Source organism: Mirounga angustirostris, unplaced genomic scaffold (genome assembly GCF_029215605.1).
Source record: "Mirounga angustirostris isolate CCGP_5_RB_7025 unplaced genomic scaffold, mMirAng1.0.hap1 SCAF_3, whole genome shotgun sequence".
NCBI lineage: Eukaryota > Metazoa > Chordata > Mammalia > Carnivora > Phocidae > Mirounga > Mirounga angustirostris.
Window position 1 is genome coordinate 194,453,838 of NW_026991711.1, and position 20,161 is coordinate 194,473,998.

The window sequence follows — 20,161 nt, forward strand, 5'->3', positions numbered from 1 at the left end:
CCCGGAGCCCCGCCCCCACAGGGGTGTCCCCATCCCGCACACCCAGACCCCAGCTCTGTCCCCCCTCCCCGGGTGCCCACAGGCTGCAGTGGAGCTCCAGGACATGGCCTTGCTGCCTGTGTCTTTGGAAGCCACCAGCCGGAGGGCCCTGCTTGGACCCATGGGGCTCCCGGTGCGATGTGCGCCAGGGGGTACAGACAACCAGCCTCAAACTTACGGGCTAAGAACAACCACTTTGACCCTCATGGACTCAGGATCAGGAATTCAGCCAGGGTGCAGAGGGGACGTGCCAAGAAGACTCCACGGTGGGGGACTTGCGGGCAGGGCTGGGCGGGCCCACAGCAGCCAGGCTCTCGCGGCCCAGGGCTGGCCTGGCCATCAGCTGGGGCGCCCCCAGGGCCCTGGCCGCCACGCCTCCCCGCATGGCCACCTTGGGCTTGAGAACTCATCCATCGGCCTTGGCTTCCACAGTCAAGAGCCACTTATGCTGAGTTCACCGGGCCGAGATGGCTCAGAGGAGGGGCCTAGACGCCCCTGGAGGCCAGAGGCCTTTCCAAGCTGTCGACCGTCCTCAGACTTGGAGCGGTTCATGAGATGCCCTGGGCTCCCTCTGGACCAGGCATGTCCTGCCCCTCCCTCCTTCTACCCCCCATAGCCCTCCTGTGACGAAGGTTCTGGTACCTTCCTTTCCACATGAGGCCGCGGAGGCACGGAGAGGTGTGTGGGACCAGGGTCCCTGTGAGTGAGGGCCGGCGAGGAGCCCAGAGCAGCCCCCCTGATGCCACTCCCAACCCACTCCTTCCCACACGGTGTCCTGGCTCCGAGGGCACCCCCACCCCCCATGCCCTGAGTGCGGGTGCTACCCCGAAGGAAGGCTCCCCCCGCAGGACATGTGAGCAGAGGCAGGGGTCCAAGAGGGTGCCAGCGACCCCATCAGCACCGCCCCACACTCACAGGTGAACATGCTGGAGGCTGAGAACCGGAGAAAGAGCCACGAGGTGAGCCAGCTGCAGGTCCGGGGCGCTCAGGACACCCAGCGGCAGCAGCAGAGCCAGCGGGAGGGGCTGCAGGCGCAGAGGTTGGCCACGGAGGCGGCCTGTGAGGGCACCCAGAGGGAGGTAGGAGGACTGAGCAGCCTGCAGAGAAGGCACCAGCGCTGCCACAGGGGCTGGGATCCAGGGCCGCCCGGCCCAGCTCCTGCCCACGTGCGCTCCACGGGCCCACCTGCTCGTCTTCTCTCCCACTTCCCAGCAGGGCTGGGTGCAGCCAGGGTGGAGGGACAGGGGCTCTGACTGAGCTAACGCCGTGAAAGTGGTGACCCCTGCGTCTCCTAGGGTTCTCGTGTTTTAGAAACGGACAGCCTCACCCAGGTGACGTGAGTTCTGAGCTGAGGGACAGTCAGGGGCCCCCGAAATGCCCAATTCTCAAAGAGCCTCAGGATTCAGAGCACGCACCTACACCCACACCTGCACGTGTGTGTTCCCACAGCCCTGACCATGTGCTGGGCAGCCCTCGATTGACCCACTGTGCCGGCCCTTAGGAGCCCTGGCGTTGTGTCAGGCACCCTGAGGCTCCCCAGCCCTGGCCTCTGGAGGAAGCTGACCCAGCCCGTCCCACCACAGGCCACAAGCATGGGGCTGGCTGAAGGTGGAGCCGTGGCAGGCCACAGGCGGGGACAGCCGAGGGTCACAGCTCCGTCCGGCCTGGGGTTTTCACGTGTCTGCCAGGATGTGCTCCAGAGACCTGGGGTGTCCTTCCCCACCTGGGCTCAGGGGTCCCCACTGCCAAACACGGACTGGGAGGCAGGTCCGAGATCCCCCTAGCTGTGACATGCCAAGGAGGGAGTCTGAGGGGCTCCCTGAGGAGTGGACAGGACAGGAGGCCTGGGGGCAGGGCTTCAGGGGACAGGTGGCTCTTCACGTCCCTCCCACAGGTCCTGAGGCTGCAGCAGAAACTGGCGGAGGTGGAGGCCGCAGCAGAGGCCCAGAAGCAGCGGCCGGAGGAGCGTCTCTGCCAGAGCCAGGGGGCCGAGCACACCGTCCGGGCCGAGCTTCGCACCGCCCCCAGGAGGCTGCAGCGGGCCGGGGGTGCGGCTGAGGGCCTGCAGGCTCGCCTGGACGAGGCCTGCCGCCAGGTCCACAGCCTAGAGCAGGCGCTAGCTCAGGCTGAGGGTGCCAGGCGGGAATCGGAGGGCCAGCTGAGCCGGCTGTGGTCCACGCTGTGCCGTGGCCTGGGGCTCTGGGGACAGAGACCCTCAGGCTTCCCCGAGCGGCCCAGCCTCCCCAGGAAAGGTCAGTGTCCTCAATGGCTTCAGGTAGGCTCCTGCCCCGGCTCTGCACCCACCTAGGACACACACCCCTTCCCCCGGGCCTCATGACCCACACAGTGAGGGGCCTGGACTCCCATGCCCCCCCCAAGCCCCCTGTGGGTGGGGGCCGTCACCACGTCCCCACCCCGTCCCCTCAGCTGGCACCGACCGTCCTGCAGGCTCAGATGGCATCCAGGCTCGCTCCCCGCGGCAGAGGGCCAGCCCCCCCGCCCGGTCCCGCTCCCCACTGCGATGGCCCTCACCTGCACCGGGGGACCACAGCCCGGAGGTGGACGTGGACTCTGTGTGGGACGCCCTGCGGGACTTGGTGCTGCAGCTGCAGGATGCCCAGAGGGAACGGGTAAGGGAGTGCGGAGGACACGCCCTGGGGGCTCCTGAAAGAGGGAGAAGCGCTCATCACCCTGCTGTCCATCTGTCTGTCTGTCCCAGGTCTGCTGAGACCCTGGCGGGGCCCTGTGGGTCACGGGGCTCCTCAGTGTTCACACTGTCCTTGGTTTGGCATCATAAATAGCAGTAAATACCACGGTCTCTCAAAGCTTGACTGCCCCAAATGGCTCAGGGTCCTCTCCTCCTCCAAATGGGCAGCAGAGCCCCTGGCGCCAGGCGCCGCCATGACACACGCTGGGGTCCAGGTCGGCGTGCCCGAGCCCCCCACTCCTCCCGCCCGGGACCTCGGCCCTGCACTGCCCCCCAGGTTGCCCCCTGACCTGGGTCCTTCCGCCCAGGATGACTGGCACTTCCAGGCGGTAAGCCTGAGCGGCCGGCTGAGTGAGGCAGAGAGCGAGCGGGCCCAAGCCCAGAGCCGTGTGCGGCAGCTACAGAAGGCGCGGGCAGACGCGGAGGAAGGTGACGTCCCTTCCCTCACCCTGCCCTCAAGGATCGCTGGGAGGGGTACCCGCCACCTCCCCAGGGGTTCCCCGGGTGCCTCGCCCCTGGCTGCCAGGCGTGTGCGGTCTTGGGAAGTGCTCAGACCTGGGCCCCAGGGGCAGGTGCCTCCCTGGGACGTACCTGGCATGTGGCAGCTGGCTGGCTGCTTTCTCGGCAGTGGGACGAGAAAGGGGACTAAAGTCCAGAGACCCTGCGGGGACACAGACCCTCCTGCCACACCGGCCTCTTATAGTTCCTACTTCAGGGCCTTTGCACTGACTGTGCAGGCCTCCTGGAGCTCTCTTCCACCCACAGTCATGAGACCCATCTCCCCATCAGGTCTCTGCCCTCTGCCCCCTCAGAGAGCGCTCCTGCCCTGCTGGTCACCCTTCCTCCCCCCATGAGCGGGTCTGCCCAGGAGGTGGGCCCAGGGCCTAGCACAGTCTCAAAGGAGGAATGTCTGTGGAAGGAAAGAAGGTGGGAGAAAAGGAAAAGCAGGCAGAGGGAGCCAGGACCCCAAACCCGCCCCCAGGGATCCTTGAGCTTCAAACAGGAGGAGCGGAGAATTGTCAGAGGGGGGCCTCTCCAGCCTCCACCATCCAGGTGCCAGACACTTAAACTCGCCAAGCCTCAGTTTCCTGGCCTGTGAAATGGGTGGGGGCGATTGCCCACGTGGCAGCCCCACAGAGCTTGGGAGCCAGGCAAGCCTCTGCTTGCCCCACAGGTTGGCGCCAGGCAGAGGCCGAGATGAGCAGCACCCAGGCGGCGCGGGCCCTGCAGGAGGAGGTGCTCCAGAGGCTGGAGCTCAAGTACCTGGCGAGCACGCAGGCGGCCGGCCAGGAGAAGCGGAGGCTGCAGGTGGGGCCATGAGGCTGTGGGGACCTGGGGTCAGGGAGGTGGGAGGGAGACTAGGAAGGTTTCTGGGGGAGGGGGTTTCAGATCCCTATGGGCAGAGGCACAGCAGGAGGCCTCAAGGGACATGTGGCCCCACAGAGCTCATCAGGGGCCCCCGGTAGAGCTGTTCAAAGGTGGTCCCTGCCCTTATTTTACAGACTGGGGAAACGGTCCTGGATAGGGAGCCGCTTGGCCCCGTGGCAGAGCCGGCCAGGGCCAGAGGCAGGGCAGACCCCCGGCCTCCCCGGCCTGTCCGTCTCTCTGTGGCCATGCCGGCAGGCCTAGGGTGACACCAGCCCGGCCTCAGAGCCCTCTGTGGGGTCACATTAATGCACATTTACGTGGCTAAGGATCGGCTTACTGTGTCACTCAGACTCAGGAAGAGGTTACACAGGATGAATTTGGGTAAATGTCCCACATATGGGCTTTGTGCTGTGAAGGTGGCCTGGGGTCCCCTGCTTTCAAGTGAGGAAGCTGGGTTGGGAGGGGAGGAGGCCTGGCTGGACAGGGGAGCCCTGCACCCCACCCGAGGCCGCAAGTCAAGGCAACCTCAGCAGGACTGGGCTGGGGAGCAGCTGGGTCTGGGAAGTTAAAGCTGCCAGGCTACCATTTCCAGAAAGCTCCTTGAGGCCCTTGGAGGCATGGGGACCAGCACACAAGATGAGGGAACACAGGCTCCCCAGAGGGATCTCAGGGTCCCTGAATCTCAGGGAATCAGGGTCCCTGGCCCCACCCTGGAAAGATGATGCTGGTGGGAGCAGCAGAGCAGAGGGACTGAACGGGACCTGAGGGCAGGACAGGCCATCTCAGCCCCACCGACACAGAGGCCCGGCAGCCCTGCCGGTGTCCTGCAAGGAGAGGTGGCCTTGCAGGGTGCAGAAGCCGTGGGCTGGGCGGCCCTCGGGGCCCCAGAGGCAGCCTGCCAGTCAGAGGGCTCAGAGGGCAGGTGCAGAGGCCAGGCCAGCACATGCTCACTCTGTGCAGGGCTCAGCCTGGAGCCTGGTGGCTCTCAGAGCCCTCCGTCCGCTGTGGGGCCCAGAGCCTGTGAGGAGGGGCCTCATGTGGGGCCGGGGCGGGGAGCAGAGCCGGACCCACAGAGAAAGCGTGGGGAGCTTGGGAGGCTGGGACTGAGACCCAGCCTGGACATCTGTGAGGACGCCTGGGGTCCCGAGTTTCAAAGGCCTTCTGGCCACCACCACTGGGGAAGGCTGGGAGAGGCAGTGGCGAGGCCCAGGGGCCTGGCCGGGCTTGTAGCCGGACTGGTGAGACACCCAGGAGACGTGGGGGTCCAAGAAACCGGGGCAGGGGGGCTGGGGCTGTGTTCTGTGCACACTTGAAAATAACGCTTTCTGTTTGGACGTTATGCATGTTCAAATACGTCTTATTAAGTCAACCTTTACAAATGTCAACCAAATACTCCACATTGGATCTGTTTCCTGAGTTCATCAAAGCTAGGAGCAATGTGCTGAATTTTGCCATTACAATTTGGGGGGGCAACACCTCATTTATTTCTAAGAGTCTTGGGTTTATAGATTCCCATGGCATGTTCTTCAGAATTTGATGTTTCTCGGCTGCTCTGACTCTTGGCACCTAGAGGACCGGGTGCCGCTGAATGCCATTTGTCTGGAGTTCTGCTGCACCCACCACCAGCAGGCCCCCCCGCCCCTCCCCACATCTTCACTCCGCGCCCCCGCCCTGTATGTTTCCAGTCATTTCCACAGCCTGTCCTTGGCTCTGAGCCCGCCCTGGAGTCTCTGCCTTTTCCAAGGGAATTTATCCCACTTACAAGTTTTGGGGTAATTTCCGTGCTCTGGTTTTCTTTGATTGCTGATAGGATACTTGCTGATTTAATGCTTCCTCATGACTTCCATTCCATCCTTTATTTTAGGGTTACTTGCACCCCCTTCCCTTTCCTGGGGGCAGGGAAGTGTTGACAGCAAATACCTCGCTGCACTGTGCCCGGGGGCGGTGGGGGGGTGTCCTCGCAGCCCCTAGGCTTCTGCACCTGCGTCTGGAGGCTGAAGGAGCTGTCTCTCCGCTGGGGCCCTGCCCTGCCTCCACCTTTCTTCTAAGGGCCCAGTGGGGGTCCGTGAAGGGCCTGCCCCTGAACTTGAACCCCGCCTCCCGTCCACAGACCCCAAGGGCTTTCTACTCACGGCAGCCCACGCTGTATTCCTTTACCCTGCTCCAGCCACCACAGACTGATGGCATAGCCTGTCTGTGAGCTCCCAGTCCTGCAGGCCAGGAGCCCCCCATGGGGCACCCCCGGGCGGGCCGGGCTGCGTCCTCACCTGAGGCTCTTGGCAGAAGCCCCCGCAGGCTCCTGGCAGCCTGCCTCCCAGCTGAGGACCGAGTGGCTTCTGGAGGCGTCTCCGGCCCCTGGCCTGGGCCTTCCCGTGGGCTCTCACAACACAGCAGTGGCAGCAGGACCCTCACACCCAAACCCCCCCACTGCTCCCCGCCACCAGCCCGCGGGGCTCCTGGGGCCAATCATGCCCACCGGGATAATCTCCCCTCTGGTTAATTCAGAGCCAACTGAGTAGGAGCCCTGATCACATCCGCGACGTGATCTAACATGCTCACAGGTAATCTTGGGGCCGCAGGACCCCGGGGCCTACCACACCTGGGGCGGCAGCCAGCCCCGCACATCAGCAGGTGCTCCCCTGTGAGGGGACACGGGTGAATGAGGCTCGCAGCCCATTTCTCTGGGAGGGGGCTGTTTCTACTTCGATGTCTTTTGTTGTTTGCACTGTGACCTCATCCTCAGATGAGTTCAAGAAAGGTAAGTGTGTTGTGGGCTGTTTGAATCGCTCCCTCCAGAGTGGAAGCCAGAAGGCCCGTTTATCTCTGAAATTCAAAAATGTGCCAAAACATTGACTTGCTTCCTCCGTCATTTTATCCTGTGCCTATGGAGCCCTCTCTGCAGAATCAAATCTGTCTTCAGCTGATGCAAGTGATTTCCACTTAAAAAACATTGCTTCTCCCCCTTCCCATTCTTTTTGTCCCAAAATTCACTGCAGCCCAGCCCCGCTCTCCGGGCCTTGTCCTCCTTGCTCCTATCACCCTCTCGTCCCTGGCTCCCCGCCCGTGTCCCAGAGAACTTAGGGTCTTCGTCCAGGTTGGCTGATCTGACTGCTGTCTAATCTAATCCCCGCCCTGGGTCGGTCCTTGTGGTTTTCATCTCGACTGTTCCTACTCTGGCTCCCCCCTTGGCGTCCCCTTGTTGAGACGGTCAGTACACATCTTCGGACACCTGTTCCCATTTCTTGCAATAACTCCGTTCTCTTTTCATTCAAGACCCTAAGATCCGTCCCTCAGATTGACTTTGTCTCTTGAACCACAGTTGATTGCTACCGTCGAGATGTTTTCCCTCTGCCTGGCTTCAAAGAAGGGGGTCTGGGGGCGCCTGGGTGGCTCAGTCGTTAAGCGTCTGCCTTCGGCTCAGGTCATGACCCCAGGGTCCTGGATCCAGCCCCACATCCGGCTCCTGCTGAGCAGGGAAGCCTGCTTCTCCCTCTCCCTCTGCCTGCCGCTTCCCCTGCTTGTACACTCTTTCTGTCAAAAATAAATACAATCTTGGGGCGCCTGGGTGGCTCAGTCGTTAAGCGTCTGCCTTCGGCTCAGGCCATGATCCCAGTGTCCTGGGATCAGGCCCCGCATCGGGCTCCCTGCTCTGCGGAGAGCCTGCTTCTCCCTCTCCCACTCCCCCTGCTTGTGTTCCCTCTCTCGCTGTGTCTCTCTCTGTCAAATAAATAAAATCTTTTAAAAAAATAAAAGTATTGGGGCGCCTGGGTGGCTCAGTCGTTAAGCATCTGCCTTCGGCTCAGGTCATGATCCCGGGGTCCTGGGATCGAGCCCCGCATCGGGCTCCCTGCTCAGTGGGGAGCCTGCTTCTCCCTCTCCCACTCCCCCTGCTTGTGTTCCCTCTCTCGCTGTGTTTCTCTCTGTCAAATAAATAAAATCTTAAAAAAAAAAAAATAAGGGGGTGTGGTTCAAAGTCAGGAGTGGGGAGGACCCACCTGGGACTTCACCTGTCCCTGTCCAGATATTTCAGGCTGACACTGAAAGACAGAAAGGGGAGCCCCCAGGGGCTGTGGGGAGTTTGCGGGGCCGAGGAGGAGGCAGCACCAAGCGGTCCCAGAACTTTCCTGTTCCAGGGACCAGGAGGGTGAAGGCCCCGTTCTCGGGGGGGCACGGCCGGCTGTGGTGGGGGACGTCCCGAGCTCCTCTTCTCCGGCACTTGCCTGCCAGGGGACTGGGGGCCTTGGAGGCCTCCCCTCCAGCCAGGCTCTGCGTCAGCGTCCCTAGGGTTCTGGCAGGTTCCCATGCAAGGCTTCCTCACATGCGTGCAGAGGGCTCGGATGTTGTTCAGATCTTCTCTATCCGTGTTCATTTTTCTCCTTAAGAATTGACTCAATTTTTCAGTGAAGTGTCGGTGCTAAAATCTATCAGCATCATGTCAAGTTGTTCCTAGAATTCTGGTAATTCTCCTATTTTTAGACCAGTTGGTTCCGTCTGCCTCCATCTCGTGGGAACCTCCAAAGTCTCTGGTCTCCAACCCTGAGGGAGGTTTTTCCCAATTTTTGTAACCTGTTGGCCATTGAGGTGGGCACCTGGGAGGGGGATTCAGACCCACCGGAGGCCCAGAGGCCCCAGGCCCTTTTGACGAACAGCAGATCCAAGCAGCAGTGTGTGCAGGGGGCGAGGGGCTCAGGCCCCGCGGCCGCACTCCCTGCCCCCGCCGCCCTCAGCAGGTCAGCAGGCCAGGCCGCCAGGGTGTGCTAGAGTGAGGTCCGCATCTGACAGGGCTGCTTTCACTTTCACGGACCGGGTTTTCCCCCGTTTCACATGAGCCAATGTGTTTGTCAAGAGAAAGTTAATTAAAAACATATTTTTCTAATTAAATGGTAGGCTGTGCTATGCAAACAGTAAGATTCTTGTTTGAGAGCAAATCCCTCCCCGTTTCCAGGGCTACCCTGGGAATTCAGTAGATCAACAATGCAGAACGGGGCCCAGAGCATCAGGACACGCGCCCCACACTGCACGTGGGGGTCCTGCAGGCAGCTGGTGGCCTCCGGGCAAGTGGGGGGCGCGGGCCCACACACACCCCCGGGAGAGGCAGCCGGGGGTGGGGGGTCCTCCCATCAGAGGGGCGAGAGGGGTCCTCGTGGCGCCAACCAAACGGGCCAGAGCCACCCCGCGGCTCTGCACCCGCCCGTCCTCTTCTCCAGAACCCTCCTCCCAGGGCCCCAGCTGAGCGTCAGTCCGGTTCCAGAAGCTCCTGGGCTGGCAGACTGGGCAAGGCAGGCCACACAGGTGGGCAGGGTGCACCCGGCTGGATGCGATGCCCCGTGCCCTGCAGGGCATCAAATTCCTCAGAGTTTCGGTGTTCCGATTATTTTATCTTCATACAGTGGACTGGTGGGCTTTCCATCCTTTTCTGTCGTCTGCAGGACACTGCCCAGCCCAGCTCAGCCGCCCTGGAAGGTTGCGCAGGACTGGCCCGCACCTCCGTCCCCTTGACAATGGTCGCTCCCTCCCCCGCCTCCTCCGACCTTTGCCACCTGCTGGCCTTCCGGCTCCTAATTTTAAATGCATCGCCGAGGCCCCGCACGTGTTGTTTGTTTCACATTTTATTTACATTGGAGTTCTACCTGGAGTTGGAACTCTCTTACGCCGAGGTTCTATCGTATCTCTCTGTGGCCACATCTGTTTTGTGGTGTTGGAGATTTCTGTTCGTTTCTCTTAATTCGACCCGCCAACAGTTCGTCTGTTTTATTGGTCATTTTTCTTTTCTCATTTTTTTTTACCTACAGTGATTCATTTTGGCTTATATTAATATTGTTGTTGTTGTGATTTTCCTCATTTCTTAAACTTAGTAAGTGACGGATTTACGTGCAGGCTTTCTCTCTCAACAGAGCATTTCGTGTTGTCCTGTTTTCCCCACCTGTGGTTTGGTGTGCGTGCCATGGATTTCTGACATGAATTCTTTTTCTTTTTACCAGTTTTCTAGGAGTTTCCCTTTTACCTTCTTAGTGCAAGGGTTATTTAAAATAACGATGACATGTTTGTGTCTCTTTTTTTTTTTTTTGGAACTATGGCTCTTTATTTTCATGTGGACAATTCAAAGTCATCAGTTGTGTCTCTTTCTGTTGCTACCTCTAGTTTTACTGGTGAGAGGGTGAGGCTCTGGGGCATTTGGGATCTTTCAATCAGCTTCTGGATGGATCTGTGTATATGTTCCTGGTTTGTAGGTTGTTGGTTGGTTGTTTGCTTGTTTGGTTTGGTTTTGTCTATTTTTTTACGGTATGATTGGAGGGAAACAGGGCACGCTAATCGCAAAGTTTATGGAGAAGAGTGTATGTTTGAGATTTTTAATGGAAATTTTGAAAAACAATAGTAAAGCTGATGATAAGGCTGGTATGGTCAAAGCAGGAGGGGCTGGGACAAGGATGGACAAACCGGCAGGCAGACAGGGCAGAGTCCAGAGGTGTCCGGCACCAGACCCTGGGCTCCCTGGTCCAGGGGACCGAGTCCCCCTTACATCTGAGCACTGCCTGGTGCTGGGCTCTCCTGGGACTTGCCCAAGGGCTCCCAGAGGGCAGGACCCTGCATGGGGCTGCAGTTCCCACTTTCCTGCGGCTACCTGGACCCTCAGACTGAACATGGGTTTACGAGGCTCGCTGGCCTAGCTCACATCTCGTACGGCACCAGGACTCAGAACCACAGCGACACCAGAAGAGAACTCAGTGGCACAGCAGGCAATGTTCATAAAGGGTGCACCATTCAATTATTACGGTTAATTTTAATTCCATAAAAGTTGAGTCATTACAAGAGGAGCATAATGCTTCACATAAGTGGTTCGGGCCTCTTTAAAATACCATGAAATATTTAAGCCATATTTGAAGGAAACCTCTGCTTTTCTCCTGGAAATGTGCACAAACAGAAAATGGTAGTTTCCAAACTTTCAGGGAAGGCTGAAACCTTGCCGTTTTAGGCACAAGCACTGACCTCCCCACTGTCCATTTCTGAAGCACTAAAGCATCAGACAAAAGGAAGTACGTCCAGGCTCAGCCCACTGCCCCCCTCTGCCAGGGGTCACTCTCCTGCCTCCTCTGAATCCGCCTCCTCCACGAGCAGGGCTACAGTCGCGCCAGCATTTGGGACGACTGATGAGGGACGGGAGGGAAGGCCCCCCAGACACACGGCTGCGAATGCTGCGTTCGCCCGCCCAGACGGGCACCTGTGACTTGAGGGCTGGTACCTGCAAGGCTCATCAGGGGGTCCCTGTGCCTTCTGGCTTTCCTCTCCAGCTCCGCACCTGCTGTCCCTCTTCCTAAACAAGCACCTCTTGCAGCCCCCCACCGCCCCCCTGCTGGCCCTGTCTCCCCTCCCCCAGCCAGACTTCTGGGAAGAGCCGCCCTTCCCTCCACCCTCACACAGACACACACACACGCACGCGCGCACGTGCACGTGCAAAGGTCATCAGCAACATTTGGTCCCATCCAAAGGGTCCCCTTTGGGTCTGTGTCTGCCCAACATTTTGGGGCATTCCATCGAGGGGATTAACCTCTCCCTCCTGATTTCTGCCAGCCCTCTGGTCCTCCCTAGGCCGCCATTTCCTCCTCCCCCCTCTGCTCTAACATCCACTTGAACCGGGACCTGTTCTCTCCCCTCTGGCCTCTCACCACGTCAGCCTCCCCTCCCCTGGCCCTCAGTGCCCTGGGCCTCCAGAGCCACCTGGTTCTGTGACACTGCCCCCCACATCCAGTGACTCCTAGGCAGAACCCCTCAAGACTGAACTCTGAACCTCCACCCCCAAATGCTCCCCCCTGCCCACCTTCCCAGATTGGTAAGTGGGTCCTGGACCACCCCAGCAGTAGAGGCCTGGGAGTCCTTGGCACACCGCCTGCTCCTCAGCCCCCACACGGCCCCTCCAGGCTGTCTCTAAAGTCCAAGTCATGTTCTTCCACTTCTCGCCCCCTTGAGCCCAAGCGACCACCGGCTCCCGTGTAGAAAACCACAGGACTCCCCTTAGCGCCACACCTCTGCCTCCCCACTTCGCCATCGAAGCACCAGCGGGTGTGACCCCTGAGTTTCCAGAGTCCAAGGTACAAGGGGCACTGGCCACCTCCCCTGCGAAACACTCGGAAAGCTTCAATACCCGGAGACTGGCCTGGTCTTACAAAGCCATGTGGCATCACAGGCGAGTTCCCCAGGTGACTCCTGTAGGCTTGTTCGTGCCTGTCTGCTCATAGGACCTCTCCAGGCCCACCGTGTGCCCGCTCCAGGGCCCAGGACACACAACAGGTGCTGTCCTCCTGGGGAAAGCTCAGAGCAGGGGTGACAGCGGCAGCAGAGCAGGGAGGATGGCCAAAAGAAGGCCAAGCATCCCTGCGGGGAAGCCAGCGCAGCGGGGCCCCGGGCTGAGAGGACATCGGGCGGTGCTCCAGGCAAGGAGCAGCAAGAGGCTGTCATTCGAGAGTGAGCAGGGCAGTGGGTTTGAAGGGGTAGCCACGTGCCCTAGATAGTTTTCATCCTGAGGGCCATGGGGAGGTGGTGACACCCCACCTGCGCTCTTCTTGGGGAGGCACCACGGGTCATAGCAAGTCGCCCCGGCTTTGCCCTGGCATCTGAGCCACAGTGCTGCAGGGAGCTCTGCAGCCTGACCCGCTGCCTACCTCTGGAGCCCCCGGCTCTGCTGTCCGTGTCGGAAACGGCCCCGGGTCAGGGCCCTGCTGACTGCACCAGGGTAACAGGTGCGGTACAGAGTGTGCCCTCCCCACATACAGACCAACGTGTGTGCTCGGGCCACCCTATGGAGCCTGTACGGAGACAGAAAGTGGGGGTGTCGCAGGTGCCCAAGGAAATGGTGACGGTTTGGGCGGGCTGAGGCAGAAGGGCCAAGGATGGGGCAGGGGTGTGTGAGTGGATGGAGGGAGGAGAAAGGGCCGTGGGCCTTCCCGGGTGCCTGGGCCGTTGGCGTCTGTGGGGCAGGGGACGGTGTCCTGGGCCGGACGCTCCTGGGCACACAGCAGGGTCAGAAGGGCCGAGGCCGGGGGGCACGTGGTGGTAGATCTCAGAGGCAGAAGGCGGGGAGAGGGGGGCACAGGGGCTCAGCTCAACAGGCTCCATGGGCTCGGGAGGACTCTCATGTTCGTTCCAAGGGCTGGAAGCAGGCGAGCGATGCCAGGTGTGTCCTCTGAGGCCGCTCTGACCACAGCAGAGGACCTGCCAAGTGGAGCCTTGCAGCAAGTCCTGCACCCCAGCCCCCTCCCCACCGTGGTTCCATCCGAAACTGCCTGATGGCTGCAGGTTGTACTTGGCCTGCTCTTGCCTCTTCCCAGCGACCTGCAGCAGGGCCCAAGCCAGCGCCCTGGGCTTCTCCTTCCCAGGGAGCCGTGTTTCCAAGACACCCTCTCCTTCCTCTCCCTAGGAGCAACTGGATGCGCTGCACAGGGCCCTGGATGAGAGCAGAAGGCACGGCCAGGGCCTGGCCCAGAGAGGGAAGCTGCTGGAGGAGCAGGTCGCCCGCCTGCAGCGCAGATGCCGGGAGCCCTTGCCGCAGGTGAGGGGCCCCAGAGGGCGGGGCATTCCCTTTAGGGAATCATCGGTCCCTTGGCGGCCTGAAGGGAGGCTCTGGGAGATGCCCGAGGCAGGGGTTCCCACCTGGAGCCACCCAGACACACGGGGAAACTGAGGCGGGAGCGAGTCAGAGCCCGAGGCCTCTCCGCAGTAAGCGCCCCCACGACAGAGGGTCGGCTGCGGACGCGCAGCTCAGGGGGAGAGAATGAGCGGAGCCTGGGGGCCCGGCCCCCCGAGCGCTCGGCAGCCGCAGCGGTGGCGGGGCGCAGAGCGCAGGGAGGCGCGCCCCGCGGGAGCGGACGCCGCGCACGAGCGGGCCCGCCGGCAGGGGGAGCTCGCGGGGGGCGCGGGGCGCGGGGCGCGGGGCGCGGGGCTGGTGGGCGGGCCCGCGGCTCCAGGGGGCGGGGGAAGGGGCGGGGAAGGGGGCGGGGAAAGGGAGCGTCCGAGGGGGTCCAGGCCGGGCCGGCGGCGGGAGGCGAGGCACAGGCACCAGCCGATTGGGAAAGCGCCCGCTCTGCGGCTGCGCACCCCTCTCCAAGCCCAGGGCCGCCCTGACGCTGGAGGGTGACCCTCCGCACCCCCGTCCCTCGTGGTGACACCCCACCTGCGCTCTCCGCGGGTCATAGCAAGTCGCCCCGGCTTTGCCCTGGCATCTGAGCCACGGTGCTGCAGGGAGCTCTGCGGCCTGACACGCTGCCTACCTCTGGAGCCCCCGGCTCTGCTGTCCGTGTCGGAAACGGCCCCGGGTCAGGGCCCTGCTGACTGCACCAGGGTAACAGGTGCGGTACACATAGGCCTACACGGTGGGAGACCTGGAAGGCACCCGTGGTGAAGGGGAGGCAGGACAGCGAGCCGGCCCCCAGACCTGCAGAAGGAAAGGGAACGGCAGCGAGGCCGAGGGGCCGGGCCCATCCCAGGGGCCCACTGGCCAGGGATTCTGACAGCCACACCGTCCCCAGCTGTGAGTGGATCCGGTCCCCACGTATGAAACAGGTCAAAGCGAGCTATTTGGGTTGAAATTGGGGGTGGGGGTCGCCAGAGCATCTTCCTGGGGCCCAGAGAAAGGAAATGGTGTCCCTGGAACCAGGCAGAACGTCACCCAGGCCCCACCCCCACTTAGGGCTCTGTGGGCCCAGCCCGCGGCTGCCCACCTTGCAGCGGGGCCTCCCCCTCACATCGCCCAAGAGGCAGCTCCCTTGTCCTGGAGGGGCTGCCTCAGCCCCACAGGAACAGGAACAGGGACCAGGGTGTGTGGCAGGCCCACCCGCCGCCTGCCACAGAGGGTACCAGCCACGCTGTGGGCCCTGGGGTTCTGACACCCTCACAGCCCCCTCCAGGGGCAGGCAGGATGGGGACTAGAGCGGGGAATATGGAGGCAATAGGGGAGGTTGGGGTCGGCCTTTGCTGGGCCGACGACCTGGTGTCCGAGGCATCGGACCCTTCCCGCTCAGTGACCCCATTCACAAAGTGAGAAAGCAGGAGTCCTGGCGTTGGGGCTTGCTGAGGGCCTCAGCCATGGTCCCCAGAGTAGGGCGGTCTTCCCAAGGCTTCACTGAGATGAGGATATGGATGTGTCCTGCCGCCCTGGCAGCCTGGCTGGCCGTGACCAAGAACCTCAGTGAGCATGCCTGGACCCCATCTGGGCAGAGACCCTCATCGTCTGTCCCCTCGAGCAGGGGCCAGAAGCCATGTGCGGGGAGCAGGCAAGGCAGGGGCACAGGGGTCTGCAGACGGTGCAGCCCCTCCGACCAGCAAGGTGTGGGAGAGGTGTGCCAATGTGGGCTCACCTGTGTAAAGGGGATCAGACCCAGAAGGGAGGGCATTCCTCGCTCGTGGCTGCCCCGGGCAGCAGTGTCCGGCCAGGGCCTCTCAGAGGCCGCCTCAGATCCGGGAGATCCCCGAGCCGGCCGCTGCATCCCCTGCTCACCAAGACCTGCAAAGACCGGCTTTATGTGGGACACATTCGTCTGGGCACTGTGGCCCAAGGGCAGAGGGGCCAGGGGACCAGACAGCCCAGGCGTGGCCTCACCACACCGAGTCGTAGCCTATGGAATGAATGACAAGGAGGTGGGTGCCCTGAGCTCACAGACTTTGGAAGACGGAGGCCACCGGCCACAGCAGGAGCGGGAAAGGGCAAGGAGCAGCCAGGTCCCCGTGAGAGTGACGGCTGCCTTCGGCCTCCAGCCGCTCTCCGACAAGGACTGGCCAACATGGCCCGCAGGAGAGCAGTGAGGCCCCACCAGGCGAGGGCACTGCTGGGCCTGGAACCGCCAGGGGAGCGTCCCCAAGCATGCATGGACATCTGTCCTGGGGCAGGCCCCAGCCACCAGACACACACTGTCCAGCTGATATGGACTCCGGGGATAAGCGGCTTTTCCAGAGGGGTGTGGCCAGGTCAGTGGGGTGGCAGTGGGGGCAGAGGCCCTGGGAACAGGATCGGGGGCGGGATGCAGGCACAGAGGCCAGCAGGTCAGGAAGTCACTGAAAGCCACTGGCCAGCCAGTCCCTGCAGAGCCACCTGCCCTCCCAGGAAGGAGGGTCGGCCAGCGCCTCTGGTCCCGGGAACGCTGCTCCTCCATGGCCTTTGCTGGGAGCAGTGGCCCAGCCCCCGAGGCGCAGCCCAGGGCAGCAGAGCCAGCTGGGGGCCCCCCCGCAGCACAGGTCGGGGAGGGGAGGACCAGCTAATGAGTTCCAGGAGGTCAGCTGTGAGGGGCCCCCAAACCCATAAACCCTTTATTGGTGTCTCAGGAGGGGAAACCCGGATGTGGCCGTTTATTTATTTTGGATTTCACTTTTCTCTTCTCTTTTTAACATGCACTTCCAGGAGTGTAGCTGGATTTTTAAAGAAACAGGACTTCCTTTTTCAGTGGAAGTGAACTCTTTGTTTTTCTCACCCTGAAGAAGAAAGGAGTCCTTATTTTTGTAATGCTATCCTCCTATCACTGACCGAATAACTTCCCCGGCAAGACAGGGCCACCACGGCTCCGGGCTCTGTGGGACCAGCCCCAGGAAGACACAGAACGGAGGGCTGGCCTGGAGGCCGGGGCCCCCGCCCGGCACAGCACCCACGGGGCGGGCATAGCAGGGCAGAGGAGGGAGCCTGGTTCAGAGAAGGGCCTGGGTTCTGATCCTGCCCCAGCTGCTGACAGGCCCATCGCTGGCCCAGGGACTTCCAAAAGGAGACCATCCCTGTCAAGCACCCACAAGGCATGACCTGGGGCGGCAGTTCCTTCCTCCGCAAGGATCACCCACAAGGGACAAAAGGAGCCCCTACCAGACTTGCCGCTGAAAATGTTTGCTTCCTCGGTCACATGATATTTAACCCCCTGCTCCGTGACTGGCGTGGTGGGGAGGGTCACCAAGAAGGGGCTCTGCTTGGGCAACTTGCAGCTCCAAGGAAGACAGATGGTGGGCACACAGGCTCGCTGGGATGGGGGTCTGTGAGTGGGCAGGGACTGGGAGCTGGCTGCGGGGGCCTGAGTGCAGGGGAACGAGGCTCCGTGAGGCAGGGGGATGCCAGAGCCAGGCCACCCTGTGCTCCTCCTTCAGTCGCCTCCCTGGCTGCAGGGCCTCCCCCAGCCCCAGCCTGCTCTCAGGGGACCCAGAGCCCTCCAAGTGCTTGGAGTGGTGGCTGGCCTGACCCCACACCCCTACCAGGAGACTACCGCAAGTTCTGCTGTCTGGGCTCTTGCAGATGGAGCAGGAGATGCTAAGGAAGGAAGGGGACACGGCCCGGCCAGGGGCCAAGAAGGAATGACCGCAGCAGGACGAGGACAGGGCCCTGAGGCCGAACCAACAGCTGCAGGTCAGCTGGGCCGGTGGAGCTTCCTGCGCCCCGGGCTGGGGGGTGGGCCAGGGGCAGGGAGTGTCCAGGTGCGTGTGGGTCTCAGAAGGGTGCCACACACACCCCCACGAATGTGCCTACACAGATGGGAAGGACGGGCTGGACCGTTCCTACACTGCTCGGCCCCAGACGACAGTGGGGTCTACCAGGGTCACACCTCAAGTCACAGGCAGAGGTGGAACCAGGACCCAGGGCTGATGGACCTCTCCTGGTCTCTCCGAGGCCCCATAGGGGTGGTAGCACGGTCGAGGGACCTCGTGAGCCAGGCACGGACCAGAAGAGGGAGACGTGTGAGAAGCACCGGGTCAGGCAGGCCTGTGGGCAAGTCCAGGGGCTGCCCCTGTGTGGGGTGGGGACGTCTCCTCTTCCCCTGCTGGGCAGACCCCTACCTCCGCACAAGGACTTGGCACGAGGAGCTGGGGCAAGAGTTGGGCTGTGAAGCCACCGGAACCCCCCGGTGCAGCCAAGCAGAAACTAGGACCACTCTCCACTTCCATCCGGTCACTCCCACCGCTCACTGAAGGGCAGAGCGAGGATCCTGGGCCAGGTCATCACCCTCTCTGTGTCCTTAAGGGGAGTGGTGGGGACAGTTCCTGGGTCAGAGGTCACTGTGTCCAGTAGTGCCTGGCACATGGCTGTTGGAGCAGAGGTGGTCCCTGCACCTGTCCTTCAGAGTCAGGAGGGGAGAACAGTGGCCTTGGGCATGGACCTGCCCTGCCCTCCCCCCCCAGCCCTCCCCCCACGCACTTGCTGGAGCTGACCCTTGGGCTCTGAGCCGTCAGACACCTGGGAGCCCTCAGGTCAAAACCCTCATTTTACAGCTGGGGGAACTGAGACCCAGAAAGGTAAAGTGACCACCCAGTGTCACCCCCAAGTTAGTGTCCCTAACCCACCGAGACCCATGTGCCAAACTTAGAAGCCAAAGAGCACGTATTTCCTTATCATCCTGAGTGCTTTCGTGGCCTGAATGGAAGGCGGTCTGTCCTGCAGGCACGCAATGGCCTCAGTCCCCAGGACCTGCACATGTGGGTGGCGTCCCTTTCTGGCAACCAGTGAGCCCGTCCGCCTGCCCGATGTTTCCCTCCCACACACGCCCCCTCTCCTCAGGAGCCACAGAGCTCCGCACAACCCCGTGCCTGGGGGCCCTGGCCTCAGGGTCTGCCCACCCCACCTGAGCTCCTGCCCCATCCCCAGGTGGCCAGTCTGAAGAAGCAGCTGGACCAGGAGGTGTCTCGGCAGCAACAAGCCTGCCTCAGCCAGGCCTCCCGGCCCAAAAAGTGAGCCCTGCTGCCCAGTGCCCCCGGGTGGCCTGCCCACCACAGCCCACCACAGCCGAGAGCCGCCGGGGCCAGCAGAGCCCCCGCCAGGAGAACAGAGGCCCCAGGCTGTTCATTCACAGCCGGGAGCCCACCACTCCTGCCCCAGGGACCCTGTGTCGGCAGGCGCCCTGCAACTCCACTGAGCACAGAGCTCCCCCCGGCCCGTGGGACATTGCTCCAGGACGCTCCTCTGCGGCGCCCCCCGCCCCCCACTGCAGAGAGCCCCCCTGCCAGCCCGCACCCGGCCTGGCACTGCTTCTGCTCGGACGCACGGATCTGGGCAGATCCTGGTCGCCAGGCCCCGTCCGGCCAGCTTCCGTGGCCGCAGGCTGCATTCCATGCCCTCAGCTCTATAAACACGGGGAAACACGTGGAAAATATTTCCACCAACCGGAGCCAAAAACATAATGTCCTGCAAGGCCCGGCCACCACTTCCCTCCGTCCAGAGGCCGCGGGACCTTCCGTATGCAGGAACTGCGGGCCCATCCCTGTGGCAGGTGGCTGGAAGTGACTCAGAAGCAAGTCCCCGTGACTCACTGGCCACGAGAAGCGCTGGCCTGTGAAAGTCAGAGCCCTGACAGAGCCTCCCACTTTTCCAGCCTATAAACTCTGGGAAAATCCCTGCGGGAACCCAGCCCCGGTTGCTGCGGAGACCAAGGCAGCCATCTTGGGCCTCTGTGGGGTTCACCTGTTGGTGCTTTTACTCATTCCCTCATTAACACTGGGCAGAGTGACTTGCTTTCCTCTCCCAACGGCCTCTCTTGCTTTGTAAGCACCGCGCTTACACTACCTCTGTCCCTCCAGAAGCTCCCTGGGGCACCTGTTGACAGACGAGGAGGAGACGGGGCCTCCACAGGCCTTGCTCTGGACCAAGGCCACAGGGCAGTCAGCAAGAGGTCAGGTGAAGCCCAGAAGCCCCATGTCCATGTGGTCAGTGAGGCCACAGGCCCAGCGTCCTGTTGGCTGGAGGACGGAGATGGGCTAAGGGCACCGAGCAAGGTGAGGCCCAGTGCCTGGGGTGCTGGAGCCCTGCTGGGCATCCTCCTGTCCTCACACACACCACCCACCCCACCCTCCTGGAGGTGAGGTCCTGGGGCGGGGGCCAGGCCAAGCGTGCAGGGGTTGGGGCTGGACGGCTGCCCATGCCCTCCCTGGAATCGGAGGGGAAAGGCTCACAGCTTCTTCCCTGGCCACACTGCGTGGAGGCCTCCAGCCTGGAAGAGGCCCAGCAGCCCCAGCATCCGTCTGGGGGTCATCAGCCTTGGACCAGTCCTAGCTCCGCACCCTGCAGCTGTGCAGTCCTGGACAGGCTCTCTAGTCTCA

General features: G+C 62.2%; 1 protein-coding gene across 1 annotated transcript in view; it reads left to right on the plus strand.

The window, feature by feature from the left end:
* CROCC2 (ciliary rootlet coiled-coil, rootletin family member 2) overlaps nucleotides 1–19,386 on the plus strand; it is a 67,211-nt gene extending 47,825 nt beyond the window's left edge. The window contains exons 24-32 of the mRNA XM_064585849.1: nucleotides 83–172; nucleotides 957–1,118; nucleotides 1,934–2,291; nucleotides 2,488–2,669; nucleotides 3,055–3,175; nucleotides 3,921–4,054; nucleotides 13,527–13,658; nucleotides 17,370–17,430; nucleotides 18,577–19,386. Of these exons, the coding sequence (XP_064441919.1) occupies nucleotides 83–172; nucleotides 957–1,118; nucleotides 1,934–2,291; nucleotides 2,488–2,669; nucleotides 3,055–3,175; nucleotides 3,921–4,054; nucleotides 13,527–13,658; nucleotides 17,370–17,430; nucleotides 18,577–18,800 (1,464 nt within the window). The 3' untranslated portion in view covers nucleotides 18,801–19,386. The remainder of the gene's footprint in view (nucleotides 1–82; nucleotides 173–956; nucleotides 1,119–1,933; nucleotides 2,292–2,487; nucleotides 2,670–3,054; nucleotides 3,176–3,920; nucleotides 4,055–13,526; nucleotides 13,659–17,369; nucleotides 17,431–18,576) is intronic.
* Nucleotides 19,387–20,161: the final 775 nt, after the last annotated feature.